The following is a 27970-nucleotide window of genomic DNA, read 5'->3' as shown; positions in this document are numbered from 1 at the left end:
GTCAAAATCAGTCTCCTTCTCACCCAGCTTCCTGTCCATTCTGTTCCACACACAATACAGCTATTCAATATAGCCCCCAAAATAAATCAGTATGAGAACCGAAACAAATCTGTCCTACTGGGCTTTGAAATGTTCGAGCGCTTTTGTGTGTGTGTGTGTGTGTGTGTACACTTAGGAGTAGGGAGAAGAGATAAACAGGCATCCTTGGCTACTGCTCAAATCATTAAATCTCAAGTGGTTGTGTACTCCCAAACCCTCAGAAGTCAGCCCAAGTCATTTTCAAAAGGCCAAGCGGCCCCAGAGGCCAAACCATTTAGGAACCCGATTCGGGAGGCCTGTTCCAAAATCCAGGCTGCCCGCGCTGGCCACCTCCACCGTCCAAGGCCAGGCGGTGCGGGACAGAGCCGGGCCGCGCGGCGGCGCTCCGGGGCCGTTAGGAGTCTCGCTCCGCCGGCCGCCCGGCTCCCGCCGCCCCGAGGGGCCCCGAGGGCGCACTCGGCCCGGTGCGGCCGTTCAAACCGGCGAGTGTGCGTCGCCAGTGTCCAGCCGGCCCGCCGGACGGACAGGCCTGCGAAGCGCCCGCCGAGCCCTCGCTGAGTAAGGCCGGGGACCCCGCCACCTCCCGGGTCAAGACTGGGCCGGATGACTGCTAGCTGGGCCCCTTTGTAGAAACCGGTGGGTTGAGGTTTAAAACAGAAGCCACCAGCCAAGCCCGTGTGCGCTGTGCCGTTCGCCAGCAATCAGGTGACACCAGGCACCCAGGATCTCTGCAGGCGAGCCTCGCTGAAGCGCAGCCGGGACCCCGGGCGCCCTCCGGCCACTTGCGCCGGGCCCAGCCCGTGCGCTCAAGGGCCTCCCCCGGCCGCTTCAGGAAGGAGGAAGGAGAGCCCGAGCTAGGGGCTGGGGCTGGGGCGGGGGAGCAACGAGAGCCGGAAGTGGGCGGCTAGCGAGGATCCCCGGAGCGCCCGGGCCTGGCGGCGCTCTAGCCGCCGCGTGGCGTCTCTATGCTCCCCCGCGTCTAGTCTATTTATTGTCGCGGGGAAGCAGCGGCCGCCCTGTACCCGGAACAACAAAGCACGAAAGACGGAGCCCGAGCCTCGGGGGCTCCTAGCAACGGGCCGGGGCGGGAGTTCCATGGAGACTGGGGAGCGGGCCCGCCTCATCTTCATCCTTGTCCTCCAGCTTTTCCTCCGCGTCCGACGCAACCGGCAGCAGCGCTGCCGCCGCGTCCTCTGCGACCGCCCCGTCTTCCCACGGTAACCCCGTCGGCGATCCTGGGAGGTGGGGGCAGGCGGGCCCGGGGCGGCCCGAGAGCGGCGGCGGGGCGTGTGCGCGCCGGCCGGGCTGCGGTGTGCCGTGCTGGGCGGGGAGCCGAGCCGGGGAGCGCCGCGGGCAGCGGCTAGCGAAGAGGGCGGTCGGGCGGCTTGGGCATCCCAGGAAGGATAACGGGGTGGGGGTGGGGCGCCCTGCCGGGCCGCGGGAGACCGGCAGGGATGGTCCCCGTCGTGGAGCCCGCCCCTGGGGGAAAGAGGGGCCGTGCCTCTCAGCGAGGAGTCCGCCGCTTCTCGGGAAACTTGCGGTGGCCGCTGTGCCGCCGCGCAAAGGCTCCCCCAGATAGCGGCGCGGTCGCCTCTTGCTTCTGGCACTTGCCCGGAACCCCGCTTTATAATGATAATAATAGGAGCCGAATTAGGCTTCGGGAAAACGGATCTGGAACGCGGGAAGAGAAAATGAATTGTGAATAGGGTTTGAGCAGGGATGAGAGTGGGGGGATAATCGCTTCATAATCGCCAGGACGGGTCCTAGAAGTAAATAAAATCGGAAATGACTGAAATAGAGCTGTGTGCATCTGCAGGCTCTGCCAGTGTGCTCATTGCACCGAGCGAAAGTCAAGCTGCAGCCAGTCCACATCTGTGAGCTCTGTGACTGCATCTGTCACCTGCAGTTCCAGAGCGACACTGCCAGTGACTAGTGTGAACTTGTGTGTTTATGGTTAAGAAGAATGCCTTAGAATTGGGACTTGTGCGTGACACCATAACAGATTGCCTTAGGTAATTGAAAAAAGGGGAATGTAAGAAAGGCATTCAGTCTTTTGGGCATGGTTTGCAGCCTCTTTCCAAGTTTGACAAAATAGCAGTCCATTTAAATCAAGAAGTGACTTTTATCACTGTCGGGTTGAAAGAATTGTTTAGAGTTTGGATATGCCCGGTTAAATTATTCATCAATTTATGCTCTTCAGCCTTGCATCACAAACTGCTTGTTCTATGCTTTGGTAAGCCATATTATATTGGCTGCAATGGCACATGCCTGTGATCCCAGCATTTGGGAGTCTGAGGCGGGAGGATATGAGTTCAAGGCCCTTTTAGGGTACATAATAAGTTCCAGGTCTTCCTGAGCTATACATCTGCCTCAGAAGACAAAATAAAGCTGTATTTTCTATCAGTGAGTGAAGTTTCTCTGTGGCACAGAAAGGTCAGACTCTACTGTAATACCATTTCTGTGGTCAGTAAGGAACAAAGGTCTTCATACAAAACTGAAGAGCAGCACAACGCTGATATTCATAAAGGCAGTGTGTCAACCACAGGTGCAGCTTGTCCCTTGCTAAGCCTGGCTTCTTCTAAGCAAAGGGATGTCATTGTCACCCTCAGTACTCTCCTATACTCTGCTCCCAAAAATGGGAACCAGTGCTGTAATGATCTGCTGCTCTGCTGCTGTGTGCTTTCTTGAACAAGAACCAGACAGGGCTCTTTTTTTTTTTTTTTTTCCTTTTTTCTTTCTTTTTTTCTTTTTTCTTTTCTTTCTTTCTTTTTTATTAAGTCATATGTTTTCATTTTAAGCTTCTAACCAGGACTTTTGGGTCCAGCGTTGTTAGCTGAAGTACTTGCAGGTTTACAAGGAAATGAACAGTTTCCTTTTAAAAGACTTGGAAATTTGAACATCAGAAAACAAATTAGGGTTTAAACGTCTTGAGATGAAAACGTCAGTATTTTCAAAGCCGTGATGAGACTGCTTCCTATTTTTATATGGCTATCCTGTGGAGACTGTTTGGGTGCTGGAGTTTCTTTAGTGCGCGTGAGGAACGCCCTCCACTGTAGAGCTGCCTTTAAACAGCTGTACTGCACAGCTGGACTGTTGGTGAGGTCTCTGCCTCTGTGGTCCCTGAATGCCGGTCAATTGTAGCTTCTTCCTTTCGGTAGTTCAGTTTCTGCTTTCTGTGGTATTGACCCTAGCGCTCACCTTCTTACTTTCTCTTTTTATGTGTGCTCTGATCTAAAGTAATTTTTTTATACTTTTTGTATTTTTTTTTTCCTACTTCTTAAAGAGTTTTCACCACATGCCGTGTGCTTGTGTGTGTTTTTCATTAATGGAACATGGTTGCATTTTCATGTGAATCCTTGTATTTGGAGAATTGGAGTGGGCACATCAGATGTTAGCTGTAAATTCATTCCAACTCAAAAGAGTGTATTGAAAGGAACCATGTAAAAATATTTGAGCTCTTCATCATAAAAGGTATTTAAGAAACCCATGTGGTACTACTGTTACTATAGACAGTCACTTTGTTTTGATGATTAAAAAGGTATTACAGACCCTATTGTATGTTATAAACTGAACTAACATTTGTGTAGTTGTTAGTCAAGGGTTATTTTTAACACCATCTTTCTTACCATTTTGGATCTGAATATTCGATTAAAACTACATTTTGCAATTTTGAGGGCAGTGCCTAAGTGATTCCACACATTTTTTCTTCAGGCGGTAAATAGTCTCATGAACAATTTTTGTTGGTGTATCTATGAGTAGAATGTGCAGAATTTGCTATAAAGACAAGTCATGGAACATAGTAATAGTTTAGAACATGTCATTTCTCATCAGAAATGTGACACCAGTTAAAAGTTAGCAAATTCTTGGGCTGGAGAGATGGCTCAGCCGTTAAAGTTAGCAAATTCTGAATATATTGTAGTTGACAGGGCATGAGGATATCTTAAACAAAGGAGGCCACTGAGTAAGGTGGTGATTGATTTCTTCCTGTTGCATCATCAACCATGTGATGAAATTATTACTATGGAAAATAAAGTTTCAATTGATTTTGAAAGCGTTTACAGTAGAAAGTTTTCATCATGTCTCCAAATTAAAACCTTTAGTGTCTTGAGATTTTTAGCTGACATTTGAACTATGAAATTTTACTGGAATTTCTATCTTTTTTTTTTTTTACTAAAGCCACGTCAAGTGTGCTTTTTGTGTATGTATAGATAATAGAGAAATGACAAACGTGTAACATAACTGATGTATATTTGAATTTTAGATATTGTATTACATACTTGCTGGTACTATAATTATTGGTCTATAGATGTCATCCTCTGGTATATAACCAAGGTTTCTAGAGGGTCAGCATTATGAGCCGTCATCATATTGTGTGTTCATGTCCTCTATATGTGTATTTTAGAGATTAATTTGTTTACCAGATGGAGATACCCTGTTTGTTTTTATTGTATCTTGGGCTTTCTAGTGGATGAGGGAGAGCCTTTCTTGTAGTGCTAAGGACTGGAACCCAGAGAAGAACCATTTTGAAAGCTGTTTTCTGGGTAACAGTCACACTTCTTATTCTCTGTATAGTGGTACAAGCTATAGCCCCAGAGCATCAGAGCCATGGTTAGGGCTTTGTTTTAATGAACCCAAGTGATTTAAAGAATGACTGACTGCTACAGCTTGAGTAGAAGATGCAGGGACTGTTTGCATCTTAGGGGTGCCACTGGGGGAAATTTCTAATAAATGTGATTTTTCTATTATGATGCATATGTCTTTTCCTTAGAAAGGGATGTGGAGTATGTGTTGTTTGTATAGTTGTAAAGATTCCAGAAGTATGTCATTAGTCAGATCACATTGGAAATTCTCTTTACCTGTTTGGGGTTTGTTTGTTTGCTTGCTTGCTTGCTTTCTGTGACTAATGGTAACACGGAAAATAATTTGTCCTAAATGACTCGGTTTGCACATGGAAACATGTTACCAGGGATCACATTAAATGTTCAAAAATTACATCTGAGTGTTTTCTTGGGCAGTTTAGATCTTTCCACATGAGGTCAATGAAACTTTAAAATTTCACCCCCTCCCATACAATACAAAAGTTCTGCTATAGCTTGTTTTTAACCACATACTCTTCACTCGTGCAGAAAGAATGCTGAGGACTGGGGCCATAGCTCAGTGGGGAAACTACTGGGCTTTCACATGTGCGGGCCCCAGTTCCGATCCCCAGGATCCACATGGAGGCAAATGAGATAGTGTGGCTGCAATCCTGTGGTAGGTCCTATGGCTAGAAGACCTGTGGGCTGGCTGGCCTGCCATAGGTAACAGTGAAAGAGAGCCTGTCTTAAATAGGTAGGCGGCGGGAACCCAGATTGAGGTTGCCCTCTTATCTCCATGCTGTAGCACAAGCATATCCATACTCAGGCACACACACAAGCATGGAAGTTAGGTGGTGTGTTAAGAATAGCATTTTCTCATGACTTGTGAGTGACAATACTAATAGTGCCTAGCAAGAAAGACAGCTTCATATATATCTTATATGTATATATGCATATCTCATATGTATGTATCTTGGCCTGGATGAGGGTAAGTTTTACTAAGTGAAGAATTGCAGCATTTTAGAAGTAAAACATTAAGGGGTTAGCCTTCCTTCTTCTCCTAAGTTTGAAGTTCTTAGTTGATCAGGATTGGTTCAATGCTGTTGGCATAACATTTAAAAGTATGGACTGTGCCTACCTAGCAGCTGCCTGTGTTCTGTTAGTGCTATGATGTCGTTTTGACAAGTGTCTTTCACCTCCCGAAGCCCCAGTTCCCTTGTCTGCAATGTGGAGCCACTGTCTGGAGTATGTACGGAAAGGGTTGCTGTGAGGATTAAGTGTAAGAACTGAGAGCATTTGAGCAGGTGCTGTGAGAGCTGTGCTACCTCGTAGTGTGTCAAAAGGGAACCATCAGATCGCTGATTCCTTCCTTTTGTTCCCAGACTTTCTGTTACATTATTGAAGTTCCTTTTGATCCTGGGCTGTTGAACTCATCTCTGCTGTTAGGTTTTAGTGTGTGTGTGTGTGGGGGGGGGTACTTTTTAAAATCTGTAATTGTTACACTGGCATCTGGTTATCACTTCTGGCAGATGGGCTAAGTAAAGGCAGACCAACAAAGCATGCTCTGGCTCTGGGTTACAGCTATTGAAATGCTCTTTCCCTGTGGACCCGACTGTTTTGCTGTATAAAAGAAATAGCCCTGCTGATTCATTAGCAGAATTAGTCTTTCTTTAGAAGACACTCTTTTTAACTTGTGTGTCTTAATTGATGATAAAGCAGAAATTTGTTAGTGCCTGTATCAGTCATTTCATTTGAGTTTTCCCTGTCAGTATAATTGCTGTAAAATAAATAGTAGTTGTATTAGAATTTTAGAAGTAGCTGAAGCTGTTACTCTGTGCCAGTGTTTACAGAGCCTTTAGAACTGGAAAACTTTTTTGGGACGGGGGTTCAAACCAAACACTGAGGCTACCTAATCAGAGAGATAATTTGATAATTATAGTTAATATCAAGACACCTAACTTAAAGTTAAGTTCAAGTCTTTCAGTTTAATTGAACTTTTGAAGCTATTAAAATACAAAAGTTATCTGCACCTGGTGGAGCAGGCCTGTCACCTCAGTATCCAGAAGCTGAGACAGGAGGATCACTGAGTTCTAGACCAGCCAGAGCAAGACCCTATACCAAAAAGAAAGTGTTTGCTTAAACAAAATGGATTTTAGACTCTTGTCTTCTATTTTGTGTAATATCTAAGTTCTGGGGTTTTTTGTCAAAGTAATATTTTTACAAAATACTACTATACCATCACTTAAACTGTATTAGCTGAGGATTCAACTCAGTGGTAGTTATTGCCTGACAATTGTGAGGCCCTGAGTTTTATTCCTTAGGACTACCTGCCTCCCCCCCCACACACACACAAATAACAATAACCAAGGTATATAATGTTTTAAATATTTAAGGGTAAGTTCCATAATTCCTTATTCCATGTTTCATTTGCATTTTACATATGAAATTAGCAAGTATGCTTGATTCAGAGAGAAGACTTTTTGTTTTCCCAATTACAGAAAGTGATGTTGGGTTGATCCTGTTGGTTTAGTTGAGCAATGTCAGAATCCACCCTGTGTTGATTAAAATTGTCAACCCATTCTTTCATAGCTATATGGATGGGTCACAGATATGGGGGGGCGGGGGGATGAGGAAGAATGATTGTGGCTTTTGTGCCAAAACAACAACAAAAGCCCATGTAGGTTTATGGCTACTTCAACTTTAGATACTCTGAGGATACTGTTGGAATACTTTTTAAGAATGCAAGTCCTGAACTTGACTTGGTTAACTCATGGCTTTAATCCCAGTGCAGTGGAGATAGAGGCAGAGGCAGGTGGATCTCTGAGTTTGGGGTGAGCCTTATCTACACACTAAGTTCCAGGCTGGCCCGGGCTACATATTAACTCCCAGCCTCAAAATGGAAGGAGGGGTTAGAGACTGCGTGGCTGACTCCAGTACTCATTGCTACTCTACAGCAAAACTTGCTGGTCTGGAGATAGTTCTAACACACCATTAAGTGTGCCCCCAGGGTTCTTTCCACCATCCTGGAGGATCAGATGTTGTGCAGATAAGGACATAAAGCTAATCTATAGCCCTGGGTGCAGGTATGAAGGTGGGGTGTGGTTTGTCTAAACCCCAGATAACTAACTCACAGTGAAGCTGAAGCTTTGGTGGAATAAAACTCAGCCCATCCCTTTTGATTTGCCAGACACTCTTCTGGAACCCCAGAGCCTTTCTTGCTGCCTTGCTTATGACTGCCATGCATCTTGTACATCTCCTTCCCTGTTATCTTCAGACAGCCTGGTGAAGTAGTCCTGAGCAGCTCATCATTGATGGAGGTTGGAGGTTGGCCACATCCCAGGATCTTTGTTGTTCATGCTCAGGGAGGTCATGAGAGCATTTCCATGTTGAAGGAGGTAGTCACCAATTTAAAGATCTTCAGCAGATGTGTTGCGCTGCTCTGAAAGGCACCGTGTTCTGTGGTCTTGTGGAGACTCAAGGAAAATGATCTGTGGCATAGCATATTTTAAAAAATTGCATGAGCCAGACATGATGGCTCATGCCTGTAATCGCAGCACTTGGGAAGTGGATGGAGGCAGGAGAATTAGGAGTCATCTTTAGCTACATAGTGAGTTAGAGTCCCTACATGAGAGCATGTGCTCACAACAAAGAAAAAGTCCATGAGAATAATTCTCTCATCTTCTTAGCAGTATATTGCTAACAGGAGTTCCAGTATGGCCAACTTAAAGTTTGGCAGTAATTTAAAAACTTGCTGCTGTGCACACCTACTTGGGCAGTTTCATATGCTCTCTAATGGTGTAGTTACTGATGGACCATGTATATGATGGGATCTTGGTTTGTATCCCTGGCTGGCCTTGAACTGGTGATGCTCTGACTCCCCAGTTACTGAGGTTACACTTGAGGGCCACCATGCCTAGCTGTGAAAGAGACTTGACCAGTTAGTCATTCTTTGGTGGCCAATTATTAGGCAGCAGCTTTAAGAGCTTGATAAGGGTTGTTTGGTAAAATAAAAAAGGGAATAATGGGAGGGGGGAAAGATGTAAAAAGTACTATATATAAATGAGAATACATGTCTCTTGGTTTACTGTTTGTTTTAAATAAGTCTAATTGTTAATTCCTGTGATACTTATTTCTACCTTGAATGAATTCTGTTCTTTCCATTTGTCCCTAGTCCCACACTTATTTGATTTGTTCCAAAAGTATTCAACCAAGTTGCTGACCCAAGAGCTAAAAACATTTAAATAAAGCTTAGTAGATCTACTAGACTGTGCTGTGCAGTCTAGTAGACAGAACACAGACAGATGCCTTCGTTTGCTGAGTACTCCTGAGATGTCCTCTGGTTCCATAGGCAGGCTCCTTGGATCTCCTTTGGAGACTTGTGTCTCATTTCTACAGAGAGTTGAAATCACTTCACTGGATCATTCTTCCTATGTGATCTTATTTATTTCCTAGGCCCTGCTTCCTAATTATTTTCATTGTTGACCTATTTATTTCCTGCTTTTACAACTAGACTATAACTGCTAAGAGGGTCCCTCCCTGACCGTTTTTCTGAGTTGTATTCCCACAGGGTTCGGTGACTAGCTATGTACTAAATGTGCAGTTGGAGTAAGACTTCGTTAGTTAAAGCAATGGGGGCAGGCAGAAAGTGGTCTGCCATTACAGGCAGTTTGCTATGAAGTAGAGGCTGTAAGGATGTGTTTCAAGTAGATTCAGTTATAAAAGGAAAATTGGTGGGAAGCACACAGCATTCTAAGCCAAGTAGATTAGATCCTATTTTGTTTGTCTAAGAGAGCCAAGAGATTTTTTTTCTTTTTTTTTAAGTAAGAATGTGGTACAATTAGATAATTCTGGTGGTTATTTGGTAGATGAACTAGATTTTGGAGATTGCAAACGGAGACGAGTTCTAGTAGGAGGCTGTTGCCATAATGGTGTGCAAGAAACCCTAAAATAAAATTGTTGCTTTGGACACAGGAAAGAAGCTAGATTGGAGGTTAACTGAGCATAAGAAAAAAATGATAGATGAAGGAGGTCCTGAAGTTTTGTGGGAAGAGTATGAGTTTCATCCAAGGTTTCACTCCAGCCCAGGCCAACCTGGAACTCTGTAGTTCAGGCTAGCCTTAAACACATGACAGGCCTCCTGCCTTAGCCTCCAGGGTGCTCGGATACCATACATGAGTGACTGTGGTGTTTTCAATTGAGATGAGTGAATGTTTGATGGTGACTCCATCCACTAACACCAGAAGAAGCAAAGTCAAGTGTTTCTGATGGGATTAGTAAATTCTGTTTGGGTGAGTTGGTTTAACTTAATAGATATACCTAGTAGGTAGTTGGAAATGTGAAATTAAGTCTGTGATAGGCCAAGATAGACATAGGAGCCATCCATAAAGTTCAGCTGAAGTCCAGAAAGTTCCAGGAGGACTAAGATTTAGGACATATTTTTAAGATGTGAAGAAAACAACAGCCTCTTCAAGCTCACAGAGAGGCTTGCCTTTATACAGTTTTAGGGCATCCCTAACTGTTGTGACTATTACTTCCTCAAAGGCTACCTTAAACTTCAAGAAGGGTGTCTGATTTAAGGAGTAGACAGACAGGAAAAAGACAGGATTTCACTCTGTAACCCAGTATGACCTGGAACTCACCTTGTAGCACAGACTGGCCTCAACTCCCAGCAACTCCTGCTTCTGCCTTCTGGTTACTGGAATTACAGGCATGAGCCACCCCTCCCTTCTCAGTGTTTCAAATAGTACTCTATAATCACTGAAAATAGGGACACATGGAAGACTGCTCAAGAGAATTGGTACCTAAAAATGAAATGAGCATCTTAAGCTTAATTTTCAAATGTAGTAGACAGAGTTTTCTGGCTTCTATAGAAACCTAAATTATTTTATAATATGTAGTTCCTGGTCAGTCTTTGACAGTCCTGCCCACTTTGCCTGAACACCTGCTACTCAACCAGCTACTTCAGACTTAGACCTGTTCCAAAGTCAGTAGCCACTAGATGTTTTGATTTAAAATAGTTTTATTAGGGCCAGAGTTATTTTTTTAATTTGTGGCTAAATCTAGATTCACCCTCATACTAGTTTTATTGATCAGATACATCAAATTGTATACTTTAGTTTACTTTTTGTTTTTAAACTTGAAGACACAGGAAGTGTTTTTATGTTCCGAAGCTTGAAGACTATAATGAATCACCAGAAACCCTTTCCATTTTTGCACATTTCTCTGCTCATGGAAGAAGAGAGGAGATAATAATAGTAACAGTAAGAATAGCTAAATCTGAATGCCTACCGTGTGCAAGTGCAGTACTAAGTGTTTCACATGGCCTAGCGCTCTGGTAGGCTGTGTGCTGTATTTTACACATGAGGGCACTGAGGCACCTGCTTCGGTACCTTTCCCCCAGTCATATGGCTCCCAAGAGATTGCTTTAACTGAGTAATTTGCTGAGCTCTTATGCGCCTGTGTGTGCATGAGAGAACAATTAAACTCTACACATTCTATTGAATGTATAATGCCTTGGGAACCGTGCCAAGGCCAGGACACAGAAAAAGAATTAGATCGTGCTTCTGAGCAGCCTGCTGTCACCAAGAAGACATCAGACAGCACACATTTCACAGTGTGGAAATGTCTGTAACCCAGCTATGCATAATAACAGCCATGGAACTCAGAGTAAGGACACTCTGGCTTTGTCTTGGGTGTCAGACTTCTCAACTACATATTTCCTCAGTTTTGCTCATAATGATTTTAATTGCTTTTTACATTAGAGCCGCTAGACTTTCATCTCCAATCCAAAGCAAGACTTGCCTGAAATATAGATGCTTTACTGATTACTTATTCTGTATCTCCTTGGATGTCTCAAAACTTTTGGGCATTCAAAGTGCCCAAATACGTTGATGCCCATTTTTCCCTCTACTGGGCATCTGACATCCCTTTCAGTGTCAGTAAATGATAGTCTTGGCCAGAGACCTAAGGTCACCTTCCATTTTCCCCTTTTCTCATCCCTGTACAGTCACAGAGCCCTGTTTTCCCTGTCACTCAGTGCTGCTCTGGTCCACTCTTAGCTGGACTTCCGATCAGGTTTCCTTCCCAGTCTCATCATCCAGTCAGTCCTCCCATCGTAGAGTGGTAATGACTTCTTAAACGCATGTCTTTCCCCGCCCCCACTCTTCTAGCTCACCACCGCAGTGGGGACAAATAGGACACAGTTGGACCCATCCCTGCCTTTCCAGGTGGCTGCCCTCGGTTCTTCCACTTTTCATGCTGGCCCTTCCTTCGGATCCATCAGTACAGTGAACGCGTTTGCGGCAGAAGGGGTACATTAAGCGAACTGATATTTATATAAGAGCTTTATGAATAAGGAAAGTGGACCAATGATATAAAACAGTTAACTTCAAAGAATTCTAAGTGGTTAGCAGTATTTAAATAAAGAGTTTACCCCCATTAATACTCAGGAAAATCAACTAACTCGCCTAATTTTTGTGTGTGTGTGTGTGTATGTCTCAAGTTGTCAAAAGATATCATCATCATCATCATTTTTATTACTTTATTTTGTATGTGTGTGAGTGCTTTGCCTGCATGTCCCTGGAGCCTCTGGAGGTCAGAAGAGGTCATCTTGGAACGGGAGTTACACAGTTGTGACCCTCCGTGTGAGTGTGGGAGGGATAGCCACTGTACTTCTCCACTGAGCATCTCTATCCCTTGTCAAAAGAATCTTATGCAATCCTTTTGTGACTTTATAAAAACAGTCCTTGTACATGATCACAGTCTTGTTTGATATACTCAGATGAAATATATGCATCCAACAGCCTAGAAAAACTTAACTGATTATGATTATGGGTGACTTTTATTTTCCTTCTGAGTAGTCCATATACAATCAGAATGACAAGTTTCTTTAAAAATCACATCTCATTGTGTGGTGACATGTGCTTTTAATCCCATCACTTGGGAGGCAGAGGCAGGTGGGTGTCTGTGATTTTGAGGCCAGCCTGGTCTATAAAGTGACTTCCAGGCAGTGAGGGCTATCTAGTGAAACCCTCTCCCTGTCTCAAAAGGGGGTGAAAATATGTGCATGCATACATACGTACATACATACGTATATACATACATACATACATAGAGTATGTTTTGGGCTGACAGACAGACAGTGTCTTCAGTGTCTTAGTTTCCTTTTCTGGTGCTAAGACAGAATATTCTGAAAACAACCTAAGGGACACAAGATTTATTTTGGTTCACAATTAGGGTTACAGTCCATCTGTTGCAGCTTCAGGGTGAGGCTGGCTGGTCACATCCCATCCGTGGTCACAGCTGCAGGAGGGTGGGGCGCTGGTCACATCACATCTATAGTCCAAGGTCAGAAAAGGGTGAGTGCCGTGCTCGTCCTTTCTCCTGTTTAAGGGGTCCAGGGTCCAGCCTGGGAATGTTGCTGCCCATAGTGGGTAGATCTTACTGGTAACCCTCTGAAGGTAATTCTTTACAAGCATGCCCAGAGGCTCAGGCAGGTATGCTAGGCACCATCTAGTTGACAATTGAGATTAACTCTCACAGAGTTTACTTAAAATATTAAGGAATATATCTAAAGTAAATTGTGTCTGCACGTAATAAGGAACTGGGTACATCTTTAGGTTTGAACCCCCAAATTGAGTGGTTATTGTAAAATCATGGGGTGTAGGGCAGTGGCAGCAATGCACGGCCCCCAGTCAGCTGCGCAGCCTAGAGAGGAATCTCCTAGTAGTGGTCCCATGCAGAAAAAGAAGAGCCTTTACATCTCTCCTGGTGCCTTCCGGGCACCATTGCCTAATGTTGTCATTGACTGAAGCATTAAATACACTTATTTTTACGTTGCTTTGTGTGTATACCCAATAGATAGCTGCCAACAATCCAGATTACGATTCCTAGTAAGAAACAGTCTCGGTAGCTCTCTGTGAAGGTTTTTTTTTTTTTATCACATTTGCTTTTCTTTCATTTATGTTGCTGTATCTCTGCATGTGTGCCCACATGGCCACCTCAAGTGGAGGTTAGACAGAAAAAAGCTTGCTAGAGTTCTTTTCTTCCACTATGTGTGTCCCAGAAATGGAACTCAGGCTGTCCAGCTTGGTAGCAGCAAGAGCCTTTACCTAATGAGACTTCTGTATCTGGCTGGCCTCCTCTGTAGATTTTAAAGACAAACAAAAAAACCCATAATCATTTTGATACAAGTTCCGTTTTCCATTCTTGTGACTGTTTGTTTGTGTAACCAGGTTGGTCTTGAACCTGCAATGATCTTGTCTCATTCTTCCAGGGGCTGGGTTTACAAGTAGTAGCGTTTTTATTTAGAATAAGTAGTATAGTTAGTAGGTACAGATATGCATAGGGAACATTAATTTTGTGTAATGTAAGGAACTGTGTTTGCTTCGGCATTTATTCAATGTTTTGTGTAATCTTGGTGGCATAGCCTTTCCTTTGGCTCTTTGTGTGAGCAGGCATATGATACATTCTTGCATACTTTTACAAAAATAAAAAATTCTAGCCCTGAGGACTGAAGCCTGAGGTATAAGCCCTTGAGACAAGTACAGGAATGTCTTCATGATAGAATGTCACCTGCCAGAGAAGCTAAAGGTTGCCAGTTCACTTATGCAACTGTTCTCTGGCCCCACACCCATAAGCCTTTCCCTCTGCTGCCCCTTGAACAGGAAGGTGGTGTAAAGGGAACATAGGAAGGTTGGCCTGGAGACAGTGTATCTAAAATCATAATAGTTGTAGAACTAAAATGGAATTTAGTGTCTAGTTCCTGAATTTGTCTATATTGTAAGTCTTCATCTTTTTCCATTAGACATTCATCTTTGAACAAATTGTGCAGATTTGTGTGGCAAAATTTCAGACATTGAGCCACCTGACCCCAAGAAATCTATCATTGGGTTTGATTTGGAAGGATTTGTGTATTTTAAAGCTGATCAGATACATGACATTCTCTCCTGAACCCTTGTGTAAATCTCTGTAGTGGGTGTCTGGGTAATCACTCCATTATCTCGCCTAACAAAATTCACAGTAATTCCCTAACATCACCCAAGTCCATTAGATCTGCATAGATCATTAATGTCATAATATCTTTTATACTGGTTTGTTAACCAGAGTTCAGTCAAAGACCTTTTTAAATGGATGCTTTTTGTTACTTGTTTAAAAATGGGCTTTGTGTTTTTCCGTGTTAAATATTTTATTTGTGTACCTTAGTGGATTGGCCAAGGAATCAAACTTTTTTAGAGGCACCCAGTAAATAGTTTAGGTCTACATGTCTTACTCAGAACCATTTACCTATGCTGCAGTCACTATGGAAACAGAAGCATGGCTGAGTTCCAGTAAAACTTTTACTAACCAGGTATTGGCCCGTGACTGTTGTTTGTTGACCCTGCCTAACCTGTTAGGATCTGGTTCTTTCCATCTGTTGCTGTAAAGGCTCTCAAGGTTTCTGTCAACTCATTCAAAAAATGTTCAGTTACCACATTTTCCTGTAAATCTATCTACAGCTTGGATGCATGTTACTTGCTGTGTTCCTGATAACAATATTTCACTCTCCCTTTGCTGTGCATATGATATCACCAGTTTACAGAAGAGGGGCTGAAGACTTGCAGAGAGCTGGCAACTGACCAGTGTTACAAAGCGAATACAAGCACCATGACAAAGCCCTTCTCTGCAGTTGATGCCACGTCTCAGAAATGGGAAAGAACATTCTTTTTCTATAAGGCAAAATAGGATGTCTTTATTTTTTTCCCTTGTTCTCAGGGGAGTGTTGACTGTTGGGTAATATGATGGAATCAGGGAATACAATGTCTGTTTCCCTTTCTACTGTTTGGGAGCTTTATAGAGAATATGATGATAGTGTGTCTGGCTTAGAAGAGAGAGATCTCTCGGGACTGAATGAGTGGGCCTGTGTGACATGGTGACTTGGTCTGTTACCCATCTTGCCCTACTTTTACCTCTTCTCAAATTATGGATACTAATTTTGTGATCAAGCCTTCCGGGCTCCTCCAACACCCACAGCTGCAATACCCATCTCGTAGAGCAGCAAGATTCTTCTGTTGTGTAGAAGCGGATTTAGTTTATTTTACTTTTTTGGTCCTCCATTAAATGTTAAGGTTACTTTTGCTTTGTTTTTAAGATAGTGTTTATTGTGGCCTCTCAGTTTAAATCTGTGGAAAATGTGGTGTGGCTGCTGGTGATGAAGCTTGTCTTCAGAGCCGGGAGGTGGCAGTGTTTTCCAGGCCATTCAAGGTTGCAGCTGCTGAAGTAACTTTGTAGTGAATATCAACCACCAGGCTAGAAAGCCAGAAACCTAGATAGAGATGCTGTACTGTCCATACAGTCACTGCACGGGATGGGGGAGGGGGAACGACTTCAGCTTACACAGCTCACTGTACAGAGTGCTGGGAACACAGCTTTTCAAGGGAAACAGGACAGCTGTAATTTTAAACACTTGATTTGGAGATATTTGACAAATCAAACTCAGACTAGGTGTTTACTTGATAAATGAGACAAAACACATGATTAAGTTATTTTCTATAATATATGTCCTGGGCAGTGAGTATGCAAGTTATTGATACCTAAAATAGAAGTAACTTTATTTTTTTTTTTTTATCAGTAAACCTAATACGTATTTGTTGATTTACAAATTCAACATCGGGGCTGGGATATAGCTCAGTTGGTAGATTACAAGTTAAAGTTCATCCTTGACTATATAAAAGCCTGGCTCAAAAAACAAAAACAAAATCCAGATTCTCCTGGAAAAGAGGAAGAAAAGGTCACTACAATGTGCTATTCTCTGAATGGAGAAGTTAACATTTACACACACACACACACACACACACACACACACACACACACACACGCGCGCGCGCGCGCATATATGTAAATAGATGACCAAAATAAACTATCAGGACCCCACACTGGTTAACTTTGTGCATGTGAGTGCCAAAAGAGACCAGAGCCATTGGATTCTCTGGAGCTAGAGCTAGAGATGTTTGTGAGCCTCCTGATGTAGGTACTAGGAACCGAACGCATGCCCTCTGGAAGAGCAGCAAGTGCGCTTAACCATTGAACCATCCCTACATAATGTTCTACACTAACATCATGAACCTCCATCTAAGCTTTTGTGTTTTATACTATTCATAAAAGTATATGTTGGGCCTGAAGAGGTGGCTCAGTGACTAAGTGTACTTCCTGCCCTTGCAAAGGACCTGGGTTCAGAGCCCAGCACCCATATGGTGGCTTACAATCATCTGTAATTCCAGGTCCAAGGGATCTGATGGTTCTTCTGACCTTTGAGGGAGCACTCCTCCACACATGTGGCCCACAGACATACATATACATACATATACATATATATATATATATTTCATAGTGTGTGTGATGCTCTTTAACCAGCCCTTTTAGATGGGGACAGCATGTCTGTGCTATTTCTGGTTTCTATGTATATACTTGTTTATTCTTTGCTTGGCTCAGTTACTATTAACTGACAGCAATTCCACGAGTGCATACATATTTTAAATTTGATAAGCCAAAATAAATTATTCATCCAAGAAAAACAGTAACAGAAATTTTTTAATGTTATTAGTATTGACAGGCAATGAAAACATACACCCAATAAAGTAACCCTGAAACACCAGGTTATAATGGCCTTCAATGTCTATACAAAAAAAGAGAAAAGGAATTCAAGCTTAAGTATTTTTCAGTGTAAGAAAGTAGGAAGTAGGAAATGAATCGATAAATCTAGGGGAGGAAATAAGCATGGGGAAAAAAAATGCAGAGAGGAACAGAATAGAAAGATTTATCAGCAAGGTGTAAGGGACAGAGAAACCCTGGAGAGCAACCCCAGAGTTAAAATGTGAGCTGTGCTGATGTGCTGTGACCAAGGCCTGTGTGGACCAGTAAGAAAGTAGAAGATATGGAAATTTAAATTTAGCACAAATACAGAAGACATCAGTTGTTCTAAAACACTTAACAATACTGAATTTGTTTTCAAAAAAGAAAAATCTCAAGCAAATAACAGGTTCAAATATTTTGAAAATAAACTCATATTTTTCTGAGACAGGCATAACCTTGATACTCAAGTCATACAGTACAAAAAAGTGTATGTATACATATATATGCTATAATTATAACCATTAAAATCTTACTTACAAATGTGGATACATGATCCCTAAGTGAGTGATTAAAGGGAGTCAGGTGTACACATGGAACAGAAAATGAAAGATTAAAGTCCAAGAATAAAAGAAAAATAACAGTACGGTTGATGCATAGACTTGAACACTATAAGTTGTGTACAGGCATTACAAGTTTTTATTTGTTAGTTTTCTGAAGCTCGGTCATACTGTGTAGCCCAGGCTGGCCTCAATCTTGGGCATTCCTCCTGAGTGCAGGGGTTATCAGCGTGTGGCGTGTGCCATTGTGCCAGTCACATAATTTAATCCTCATGTAAAATACTAGTTTTTTGTATTGTGCCTGCTAGGATTCAGTGCCGACTGGACACTGGGACCACAGAGTCTAGCCCTTGAGTGTAATGTGCTTGGATTCTTACTATAACTGTAGCATACCTGAACACAGTGTCAGTAAAAGTTTCTCATTTTTAAGGGTTGAAAGTTATTTAAATATAATACGTTGCATCTATTGTGACATTTTTAGTGGTAAGAAGAGATATGGTTTGATTCTTGTAATATCTGAAAACTATATTTCTTGCATTTTAATTTTAAGATTATGTGTACAAAACAAATTAGTGGAATATTTAAGTTTAATAACTTTATTTTGTTTTATTTCCCAGGATGTGATCTTCGTGGTGGGAAACTAAGTTTTTAAACTACCCCAATGGATGCAGACAGTGATGTTGCATTGGACATTTTAATTACAAATGTAGTCTGTGTTTTTAGAACAAGATGCCATTTGAACTTAAGGAAGATTGCTTTGGAAGGAGCCAATGTAATTTATAAGCGTGATGTTGGAGTAAGTATCTGGATTCCCTTTTGTGTACTGTACAGCCTAATCTAACCATGCTGTGAATAATGCTGTATATACAGATAATCTTGCTTGATGCTAGTTGTAATTGATACAACAGGGAGCCCTGTAGAAGTGACTCCCTCATGGAATTGCAAGGTACTGGTGATAGCCACTCAAGCTACTTACTCTGCGTCTTGGTGCAAGCCCTGTTTTAATTGTATGTAAATTTTCCTGTTCCTTTTTAGATAAGATATATTATTAATAATATAAAATGTAATTCATATGCTAACCTAGATTTTAGTTTATATTTTGTGAAACCAGTTACATTTGGGCACAGGCCTTTAACCACAGCACTCAGTAGGCAGAGGCTGGTGGATCTCTGAGTTTAAGGGTAGCCTGCTCTACAGACCAAGGTCCAGGACAGCCAGAGATGCACAAAGAAACCCTGACTTGAACCTCCCTACCCCCCCCAAAAAAAAACCCTACATTTAAAAATGTGTTACTAATAAATAACAAAATCTTAGTGATTTGATGTCAGCTTTATAAATGACAGTGGGTATGCATTTGAAAAATACAACTCATAAACATTAGAAATGTGAGAAATGCAAAATAAAACTACACCAAGATTCCATCTCACCTAATCAGAATGGCTGTCTTGAGGAAAACAAAGAATAGGAAGTACTGGTGTTTAATTACTTTTCTATTGTTGTTCTAAGATACCGTGACCAAGGCAGTTTCTAGAAGCAAGGGCTTGCGGTTTCAGGGTGGGAGCCTTGCCAGCAGGCAGGCAAGCAGACACGGGGCTGAAGCAGTAGCGGGAGTTCCCCAGATCCACAAGGACGAGGCAGAGTTGGGGATCAGGAAGAGACTGACACTGGGAACGGTATGGACTTTGGAACCTCAAAGCCGGTCCCCAGTGTCACACCTCCTCCAACAAGGCTACATCTCCGAATCCTTCCCAAACTATAACACAATCAAAGGACCCAGAGACAGATATTTAGGTTCATACTTAAAACTGAAGATCAGAAAAGCAAAGCATCTGGGCACTGGCTCTTACTCTGCCTCAGCTGAAAGGGCTGACCCTGTCTCTGCAAGCTCTCACCAAGCCTCTTCAGCATGGCTGGAGAATCCTGAGACTTCAGTGTCTTCCTTTCCTCAATGTGGCTGGAGAATGAATGCCTGATACTGACCTTGCTCCTGTCTGTATAAGACACCTCCCTAATGCTGGGATTAAAGGCGTGTGATCCCAGGTGCTGAGATCACCTTTGTGTGAGCTGTTTCTCTTTAGGGCTGGATCAATCTTGTGTAGATCTGGGTGGCCTTGGAGACTCATAGAGATCTATCTACCTCTTAATCCTGGGTCCTAGGATTAAAGGTGTGCACCACTACCTCCTAGCTTCTGGCTGCTGGGATTAAAGGTGGGTATCACCACTGCCCAGCCTCTATAGCTTAAAGCTGACTTTGGTTTTCTAAATCCTCAGGCAAGCTTTAATAAAATATAAATAATATGTTACCATCACCACACCAAACACTTCTATCAACAGAGGACCAAGCATTCAAACAGGAGCCTATGGACCATTCTCATTCAAACCGCCACAGCTGGCAAGGATGTGGACAAAAAGATTGGGGATAAGGTGGATCCTTACCCACTGCAGAGCTGTAAATTTAGCATCTATGGAAATAGCTATGTTACAGCATCAGTGTAGGTGACCATAGGGATATGGAAGGATAAAGAAAATGTGTCATAAATATACAATGAGTATGTCATTTCTTCAAGAAGAATGCAATGAAGGTCACACTATTAAGTGAAATAAGCTAGACTCAGAAAAACAAACATCACATACTTTCTCTACTTGCGGATCCTAGAATAAACTGTATAGTATAACATACATACATACATAACGCACACACATACACAGCAGGAGGAAGACAGGGAAAAGGGAGACTATTTGAAGTGGGAGCAGGGAGAAAGGAAAGAGCATGGATGATGAATATGGTGAGAGTGCATGATATATTTATTAAAGAAATTCTTATAAATCCTAGCACTCTAAAATGACTAACACAGATTTTTAAATGGAGGGTAAGGTGTTGTACAAACTATGCATTAGGATGCCCAGAACCCAAGTAAAAGATAGGTGTAGTCTTGCCTCTTGATTGGTGCTGACGGGAGGGGGCAGAGATGAAATCACTGGAAGTGTATAGACCAGTCTGCCAGTGAGCAACAGGAGAGGGTGTCTCAGTGAAAACCGGGACTGGAACACACGCTGGTATGCCACACACGTGCCTGCACACATACACATGATCATACATAGCATAGACACCCAGCACACAAAAGGTTTTTTTAAGTTAAGAATCTATTTAAAAGCTCAGTTTAAGTTCTAAAAACTAAATGTCAGCTACCCTAAGCAAATTTTCTCAAGTTCTTAGAACTAGAATAGAACTAGAAACTAAGAACTAAATTCAGCTATATAAAAAAAAAAAAAATCTCATTGGCCAACTAAGATTTTTAAACATGTTAGTAATATTATCTTCCCTTAACAAAAAACGAATACACAGGAGGTCAGGTGTCAAAACACACATCTGTTGTCCGCACCTAGACTGTAGGATCATGCATTGTTGGCTAGCTTGGTTACACAGTAAGACCCTACTCAGAAAAGCAAAAGCAAACGAGAACTTAACTCGACAGTCTTGAGGTTGGAGAATACTAATGTGCATATGATGATTCAACAGGAGAACTCTGGAGGGAGACAGGTTGCAGACCTTTTCTAAGAAGTCTGCTTCCACACCTATAGCTCAGTCTTCAGACTTCCACTGTGTTCAGTATTGAACACGGTTTCACGATGGGGACTTGAACACGTATTTCTGCCTCGCCTAGACTTGGCATTGCATGTGGACATTACACAGGCACCTAGGACAGAGCTGTCTGAAGATCGATGCTTATTAGATGATTGAATTTTTTTTCCAGAAAGTATTAATGAAGCTTAGAAAACCTAGAATTACAGCTACAATTTGGTCCTCAGGAAAAATTATTTGCACTGGAGCAACAAGGTGAGTGATACCTGGGTAAGTTTTATCTTTTGCCTTGCTCTCTATGGGAGGGACTTAAAATCACAGTTGCAGTTGCTCATGCTTTTCGAATAGAGGGCATTCATTGCCTTTGCCATAATAATCTTTTTTTTTTTTACTTTACAGTGAAGAAGAAGCTAAATTTGGTGCCCGACGTTTAGCCCGTAGTCTGCAGAAACTAGGTTTCCAGGTAACATTTTCCAAAGATATGCATACTGCAGATGTTCCAGGGTTTAACTTTATAAAGTTAAAATGTTAATAGACTAAACAAATCTCAAGAATTTGGTAACCAGGAATGGCTCCATGGGGATTTGGGAAAGGTCCTGGTTTTCCCTAAATTGTTTTCCCATAGAGACTTGTTTCCTTAGGAGTGACTGCTCTTTGAACTCGAGTTTTTCCTTTCTCTGCTATACACATACATTCATCAGAAAATATCTTTTGACACTTAAAGAATAGCTGTCCCCAGGTCAGTGGTAGCCCACACCTTTAATCCCAGCACTCTGGAGGCAGAGGCAGGTGGATCTCTGTGAATTTGAGGTCAATGTGGTCTGTAGGGCTAGTTCCACAACAGCCACGACTACACAGAGAAACCTGTCAGGATGGCGAGAGAGCTGGATAGAAAGAACCCTTTCAATGCAGACAATAGGTGGCACCCACTCGTGTAATATCCCGCATTGCTGATTTGTATACTTTCAAGTATTTTGTAACAGTCAAAGTGTAAAAATTACTACTTAATCTGTAGCCTTGGTAGGTTATGTTCAAGTGAGTAAACTAAAGCAAAAGGTGAGATGTCCTTGAAGAGGTGTTCTTGGGTAGGACTCTAGGAGAAAGTATAAAACCAATGGGGAGAAGGGACCACAGTATATGAAGAAGTGGCAGAGGAAACTTTGAGGTGTAGCTGTGGTATGGATCTAGCTTTAATGCTTTGTGCAAGCTCTGGGTTGCAGAATGGTTGTCACCTAGAACTGATTTGGGGAGGAAATGCTTAACTGTGTGTGTGTGTGTGTGTGTGTGTCTGTGTATGTGTGTATACATACATACATACATACATACATACATACATACATACAGCACAGTGGTAGAGACTTGCCTGGAATATATAATGCATTGCATTTAATCCCTAATATCCCCCCATACACACACACAGGGAGAGAGGTGGGGGAGGGACAGAGAGAGAGAGAAGAAAAAGGAGAAATACTTTTTAGAAAGACAACAAACAATTGAAGATGTAGGCAGGAATAGCTATAAATGTTAAGAAAACATTACTTGCATGCTGGGTAATGGTGACTTATACATTTAATCCCTGCACTAGGGAGGCAGAGTCAGGTAGCTCTGAATTCAAGGCCAGTCTGGTCTGTAGAGAAACCCTGTCTTGAAAAACAAACAAAAACGTATTTAAAAAGAAGTTATTACTTGCAGCCTTGAAGCTTCTTTCCCTAGCATAAGCTTCTTGGTGTTCAGAGAATCTCTACTAGTTCAAATCAGCACAAGGACCAATATCTACCTGAGCCCACAGAAGTGCCTTTCCATTCAATTTAGGAGCTCAGCCTTCACTCTATATTGAATTCTTTAAGTGACAGCTTTTCCATCTGATTCTAGAATCCCTTATCCCTTTTACCTCCTTCGCTTTTCTTGCTATTTACTAGGTTTTAAATGTTCCATTTTCAATATTAAGTTCATACATAAAATTTAAAAGATAGCCTAGTTTCAATTACACAAATACCATTTTATAATATTATGGATTTTTAATTAATACAGATTGCCATGAGCACCTTTTTGTATATGCTTCAAAATAATTTATATAGTTTTACTTCTCTCTCATAGGTAATTTTTACAGATTTTAAGGTTGTGAATGTTTTGGCAGTTTGTAACATGCCCTTTGAAATCCGTTTGCCAGAATTCACCAAGAACAATAGACCTCATGCCAGGTAGGTCTTTGGAGAATCAAGATAACATACAACCTTTGAAGTTGCCATTCGGTATAAATAACAAAACATAATTGTGTTTTTATATAGCTATGAACCTGAACTTCATCCTGCCGTGTGCTATCGGATAAAGTCTCTAAGAGCTACATTACAGATATTTTCAACAGGAAGTATCACAGTGACAGGTAATCTATGACATGGAACAGCAACTGCTCTGGATTGTGTGTGATTCATTGATGAGAAAGGATAGTGTGTAGCCAAGCCAGAGGCAGGTGAACCTCTGAGTTACAGGACAGCCTGCTCTACAGAGTGAGTTCCAGAACAGCCAGGGCTACACAGAAAAACCCTGTCTCCTTCATAGGAAGTCAGTCTTCTGACTTCAGGCTCTGTAGGTTAGTTTTCCTATTGTTGTATTACTTACATCTGATCTATACTTATCTGTGTCTGCCTGCCTTCATTTTTATCTTAATGAGGAAATGAGGCTCATTCTTAGCATCCAACCTACTCTCGTTGTACCTAGTGTACAATTATACTCTCTGCAGATATTTGAATAAGAATATTCCACTATAATCTTCAGAGTACACACATACACACACACACATATATCTAGTGTGTTAATGTATATTAATGTATGTATATTGCATTTAAATTACCTAGGAAAAACCTAAATTATGAGCTCTGGAGAGAAGCAAAATGTTCAGATGTAAATGATTCTTGTCTGTTATGTTCTCCATGTGTTTCATTATCTCTTTTGAATCTTTTAAGTGGTTGGAAGGGGTGGCTTCACAAGGCATGCATGTCCAGGGAGGCATTAGCTTGCAGGCTGATTTTTTAAAATGTACTGTGATAAGTTGTACATGGACATTGCTTAGGAGTCAGGCCCCAAAATAAAACTGAGCTAAGCTAGATAGATTCCTCAGTCATCTTTAAATTTTGCTTCTTCGATTAAACCAGCTGCAGTTTAGCTCATGTCAGATGTTTTCCTATCTTCCTGGGATCTTTCAAAGCCAATTGCCAGACTCCTACCCGAATCTTAAAAAACAGGGCCGTGAGGAACTGTTTCATTGTTCTCTTATTTTAGATGCTTCTAAACTTCTGGGCCTAGATTTCTGAGAGGTCCAAATGTATAGGCATGCCCTTACTAAGTATAGAATAATACAGTGGAAACCTCAAGACAAGTGTATGTGCTGGGTGTGGTAGTTCATGTCTTTAATCTTAGCACTCTGGCAAGCAGATCTTTGTGAGGTCAGCCTGATCTACATAGTTTCAGGCTAACCAGGGCTACTTTGTGAGACTCTGACTTAACATACCCCCATTCCCACCCCCAGAATATATTTATTGAGTTGATAAACAAGACACCATAACAAATTTAAGGAAGTTAACCTTGTTAATTACTATGCCTTGTGTGTTGTTCTTTTGATACAACTCTTGCCTAAGAAACACAAACACGAGATTCAGCACCCACGTGGAGTTTATTGAGAGAAGGGAGAGAAGGGGGGGGAGGGTAGCAGGTGGCCAACCAAAAGCAGGGGAGAGAGGGGGATGGAGAGAAAGAAAGAGCAGAGAGAGAAGGCCAGAGAGAAAGAGTAAGAGAGAGGCGCCCTTGCTTTAAAAGGGAAACTTGCGCATGCCTAATTGAATCCCCTGGCAGCCAGGTCAAGCCTGACCCAGTGATGACATGGCCATGAGCATCCTGCCCATCGTCGGGGGCGGAGTCAGCAGACTGCTGGTTCCCAATATTGTGTGTGTGTGGTTATTTCTTTTTAAATGTCTAATTACTGAATTGATAGGTGATTGATTAGACAGCTGACCTGGTTAATTACTACCCATGTGTACATATATACATCTGGAATGTCCTAGAAATGGATAGTTTCTGAGAGCACTGTAACATAAACAGTGGGAGGAAGAGCCAGACAGGAATGAATAGAACATGCTGCTTAGTCGGTACATATTTAAGTTTTTGTGACTTTTCAAGAGGTAACTATGTATTAGCACAACAAGTTTGGTTTACAAATTTAAGAAACCATTTCTCTTTTTTAGTGTTCCCTTTGATCGTTTAAATGATCCAGGGTTCGGTGGGTTAATTACTAAATAATGAATTACTACATAGCATCGCCTCGTCATCACTGGTTCTTCCCCCAGAACTCTGCCAGATTAGATAAGCTCTGCGGGTCAGCTGCCACCTCAGCTGGCCAGAGACTCTTAGACCCTATATAATGTAAGAACCAGCATTGCATCACCTGGCTGGGTCCCTCATGGCCTGTGACCTTCAGCTGAGTCAAATCTGATGACAGTGGCCAAAAGGGTGGCGAGTATCCAGTCAGTTTGTCCTTCCTCCTGAATTGATTGCAATAATACCATTTGTCCTACTCTGGCAGAGCAGTTTTTCATGCCAGTGTTTAAAAAACTAAAGCACATAGCTTTATGTTTTATTGTCTAGAAAGGAAATGTGTTCTCCAAAGAGCTGTTAAGTGCATTTAACTCTTGGAGTCAGTTTTCCTAGCATCCCTCTCTGGGTTCCTCTTAACACTTCCTTATTTTGTTGATTACAGGGCCCAATGTAAAGGCTGTGGCCACTGCTGTGGAACAGGTGTACCCATTTGTGTTTGAAAGCAGGAAGGAAATTTTATAACTCATTTGGTTGGTTAGTCTCTAACTGAGCACCTTGAAACCTGCTGCACATTGGACTCAAAACACAAGGAAAACTGGACCAACAGTGACTGAGGAATAGACTCCTGCTCACGGCTACAGTGTGAGCTCCAGTCCCTTTGGATTTCACTTCAAACTTTGCTGTAATATAAAAAGGAAGTTTACAAGACGTGACATTGCTGCTTTTACAAAAGGACATTCTATTTATTTTCGCAGTAATTCTCATGTCCCCACAGGCAGAGCTGTCACAGTGTGCACTACCTTAAGAAATTGTTTTATTGTTGTCATTATTTTTCCAGTTTGAGCTAATGTGTTTTATTTGTGAATAGTCTTTTACATTTTTGTATGCTGAATATGGGCACCAAAGAATCTGTAAAAGTTATCTTTTTAAATTGAATGTGCACAAATAAAAGTTTGGAAAAGATCTCTCTTCATATCCATTCTGTAACTTTTATTCACCCTGTAACTTTTATTCACCATTTCCTCTTTTAAACAAACTGTATTCATAATTTTTTAAAATCTATGCAGGCTTAAACTTTGGCTAAGGTATGTGGGCTTCTTTTTGAAGTGTGTTTGTATATATCTATATATATGTGTGTGTATGCTACATGTATATAGTATCTTTTCATGCTCTGTTACCAAATATCAATTAGAATCTTTTCTTGCAGATTAGAAATAAAAGAACATGTATATAAGCTCTAGGTAACTAGGGTAAACAATAATGTTTTGTTACTAATTTGATATGGTAAAAAATGTTAAGTGACTTTTAAAAGCGAAGAAATTGTAGTTTTAAAGAGGCCTTTTCCTCCCTGGATGGGTATGGGAAGGAAGCTGTGCTAGGTGGCACCTCCCATTACCTGTGTTACTCTGCAAAGACTAGCTGTAGATGTAGGAAGAGTTGAGGTTCTTACTAATCTTAGGTTGGTGCTCAAGGCTATACTACAGTCTTGTCAGAACATTGTTTTCACAAGAAGTGCCCACAAGCTGTGTCTGTGCCACGGCATAGTTGTACTTGAACCAGAGAGCTATCGGCAAGCTGGTCTGTGTCCTTGCTTTGTCTTATTAAGTGGAGGTGAAGGGTGACGAGTATGTGAGAGCGCTGTCTTAAAGTTATAATATTTGTATGAAATAGAGCCCTCACCCATGTGTGGGCTCTGGATGGAAAGGCAAGATCAGATAAGTATTAGTAAGCAGCGGTGGGTTTTACATACAAATGAGCTAGGCGGAGTAAAATTAGATTCTCCGCATAAACTAAACTATTTCCCATGAATTATTAATATAGTTTGAAATGTTTGCAAAAGTTTGCACCACCAGAGCCTCCACGTTTAGTACATTTTCTACACATTATACCCTCTTAAGGCTTAAGCACTATACTGAACAATGCATAGGACTCTGTTATGTTCGCTTTTGTTTTCTTCTAAAAGCTGTCTCATACCTGCCTGTCACTCCTTCAAAAATAGAGGCAAAGGCTAATTTTTATACTTGCTTTTCCCATAGTTAATTGTGATTTTTCTTAAGTCTTTGATTTTTTTTAATTGTTTTTATATTTGTTTTTATGTGCTTTAAGATCATTAGCCAAAATCCTGACTACCAGGCAAAACTAAAATGCAGTTGGAGGTAGACTGAAGCTCTGAGGTCTTCCCACGTGTTTTATTAGCAATGACCTATTCTGCAGTGTTCACTGACACACAAATCTATATGTGAGCAGACTGGGGGGGAAGGTGCACATCCAAATGACCTAACATATTCAGTGTTCAG

At 41.8% G+C, this 27970-nt stretch overlaps 1 protein-coding gene across 2 annotated transcripts; it reads left to right on the top strand.

Annotated features, from left to right (window-relative positions):
* Window positions 1-536: 536 nt before the first annotated feature.
* On the top strand, window positions 537-26636 carry Tbpl1 (TATA-box binding protein like 1). Of its 2 annotated transcripts, none has more exons than XM_051175382.1 (7): window positions 537-597; window positions 18400-18578; window positions 21538-21620; window positions 21765-21828; window positions 23463-23566; window positions 23654-23748; window positions 26116-26636. In XM_051175382.1, the coding sequence occupies exons 2-7, from the start codon at window positions 18444-18446 to the stop codon at window positions 26193-26195; spliced, it is 561 nt and encodes a 186-aa protein (XP_051031339.1). In that variant the 5' UTR covers window positions 537-597; window positions 18400-18443; the 3' UTR covers window positions 26196-26636. The 2 variants fall into 2 exon arrangements, with proteins under 2 accessions (XP_051031339.1, XP_051031338.1); XM_051175381.1 differs by lacking the exon at window positions 537-597 and adding an exon at window positions 1027-1256.
* Window positions 26637-27970: the final 1334 nt, after the last annotated feature.

The sequence above is a fragment of the Phodopus roborovskii genome, unplaced genomic scaffold (genome assembly GCF_943737965.1).
Source record: "Phodopus roborovskii unplaced genomic scaffold, PHOROB, whole genome shotgun sequence".
NCBI lineage: Eukaryota > Metazoa > Chordata > Mammalia > Rodentia > Cricetidae > Phodopus > Phodopus roborovskii.
Note: the sequence above shows the minus strand (reverse complement) of the source record. Positions and strands in the feature narration are given on the sequence as shown.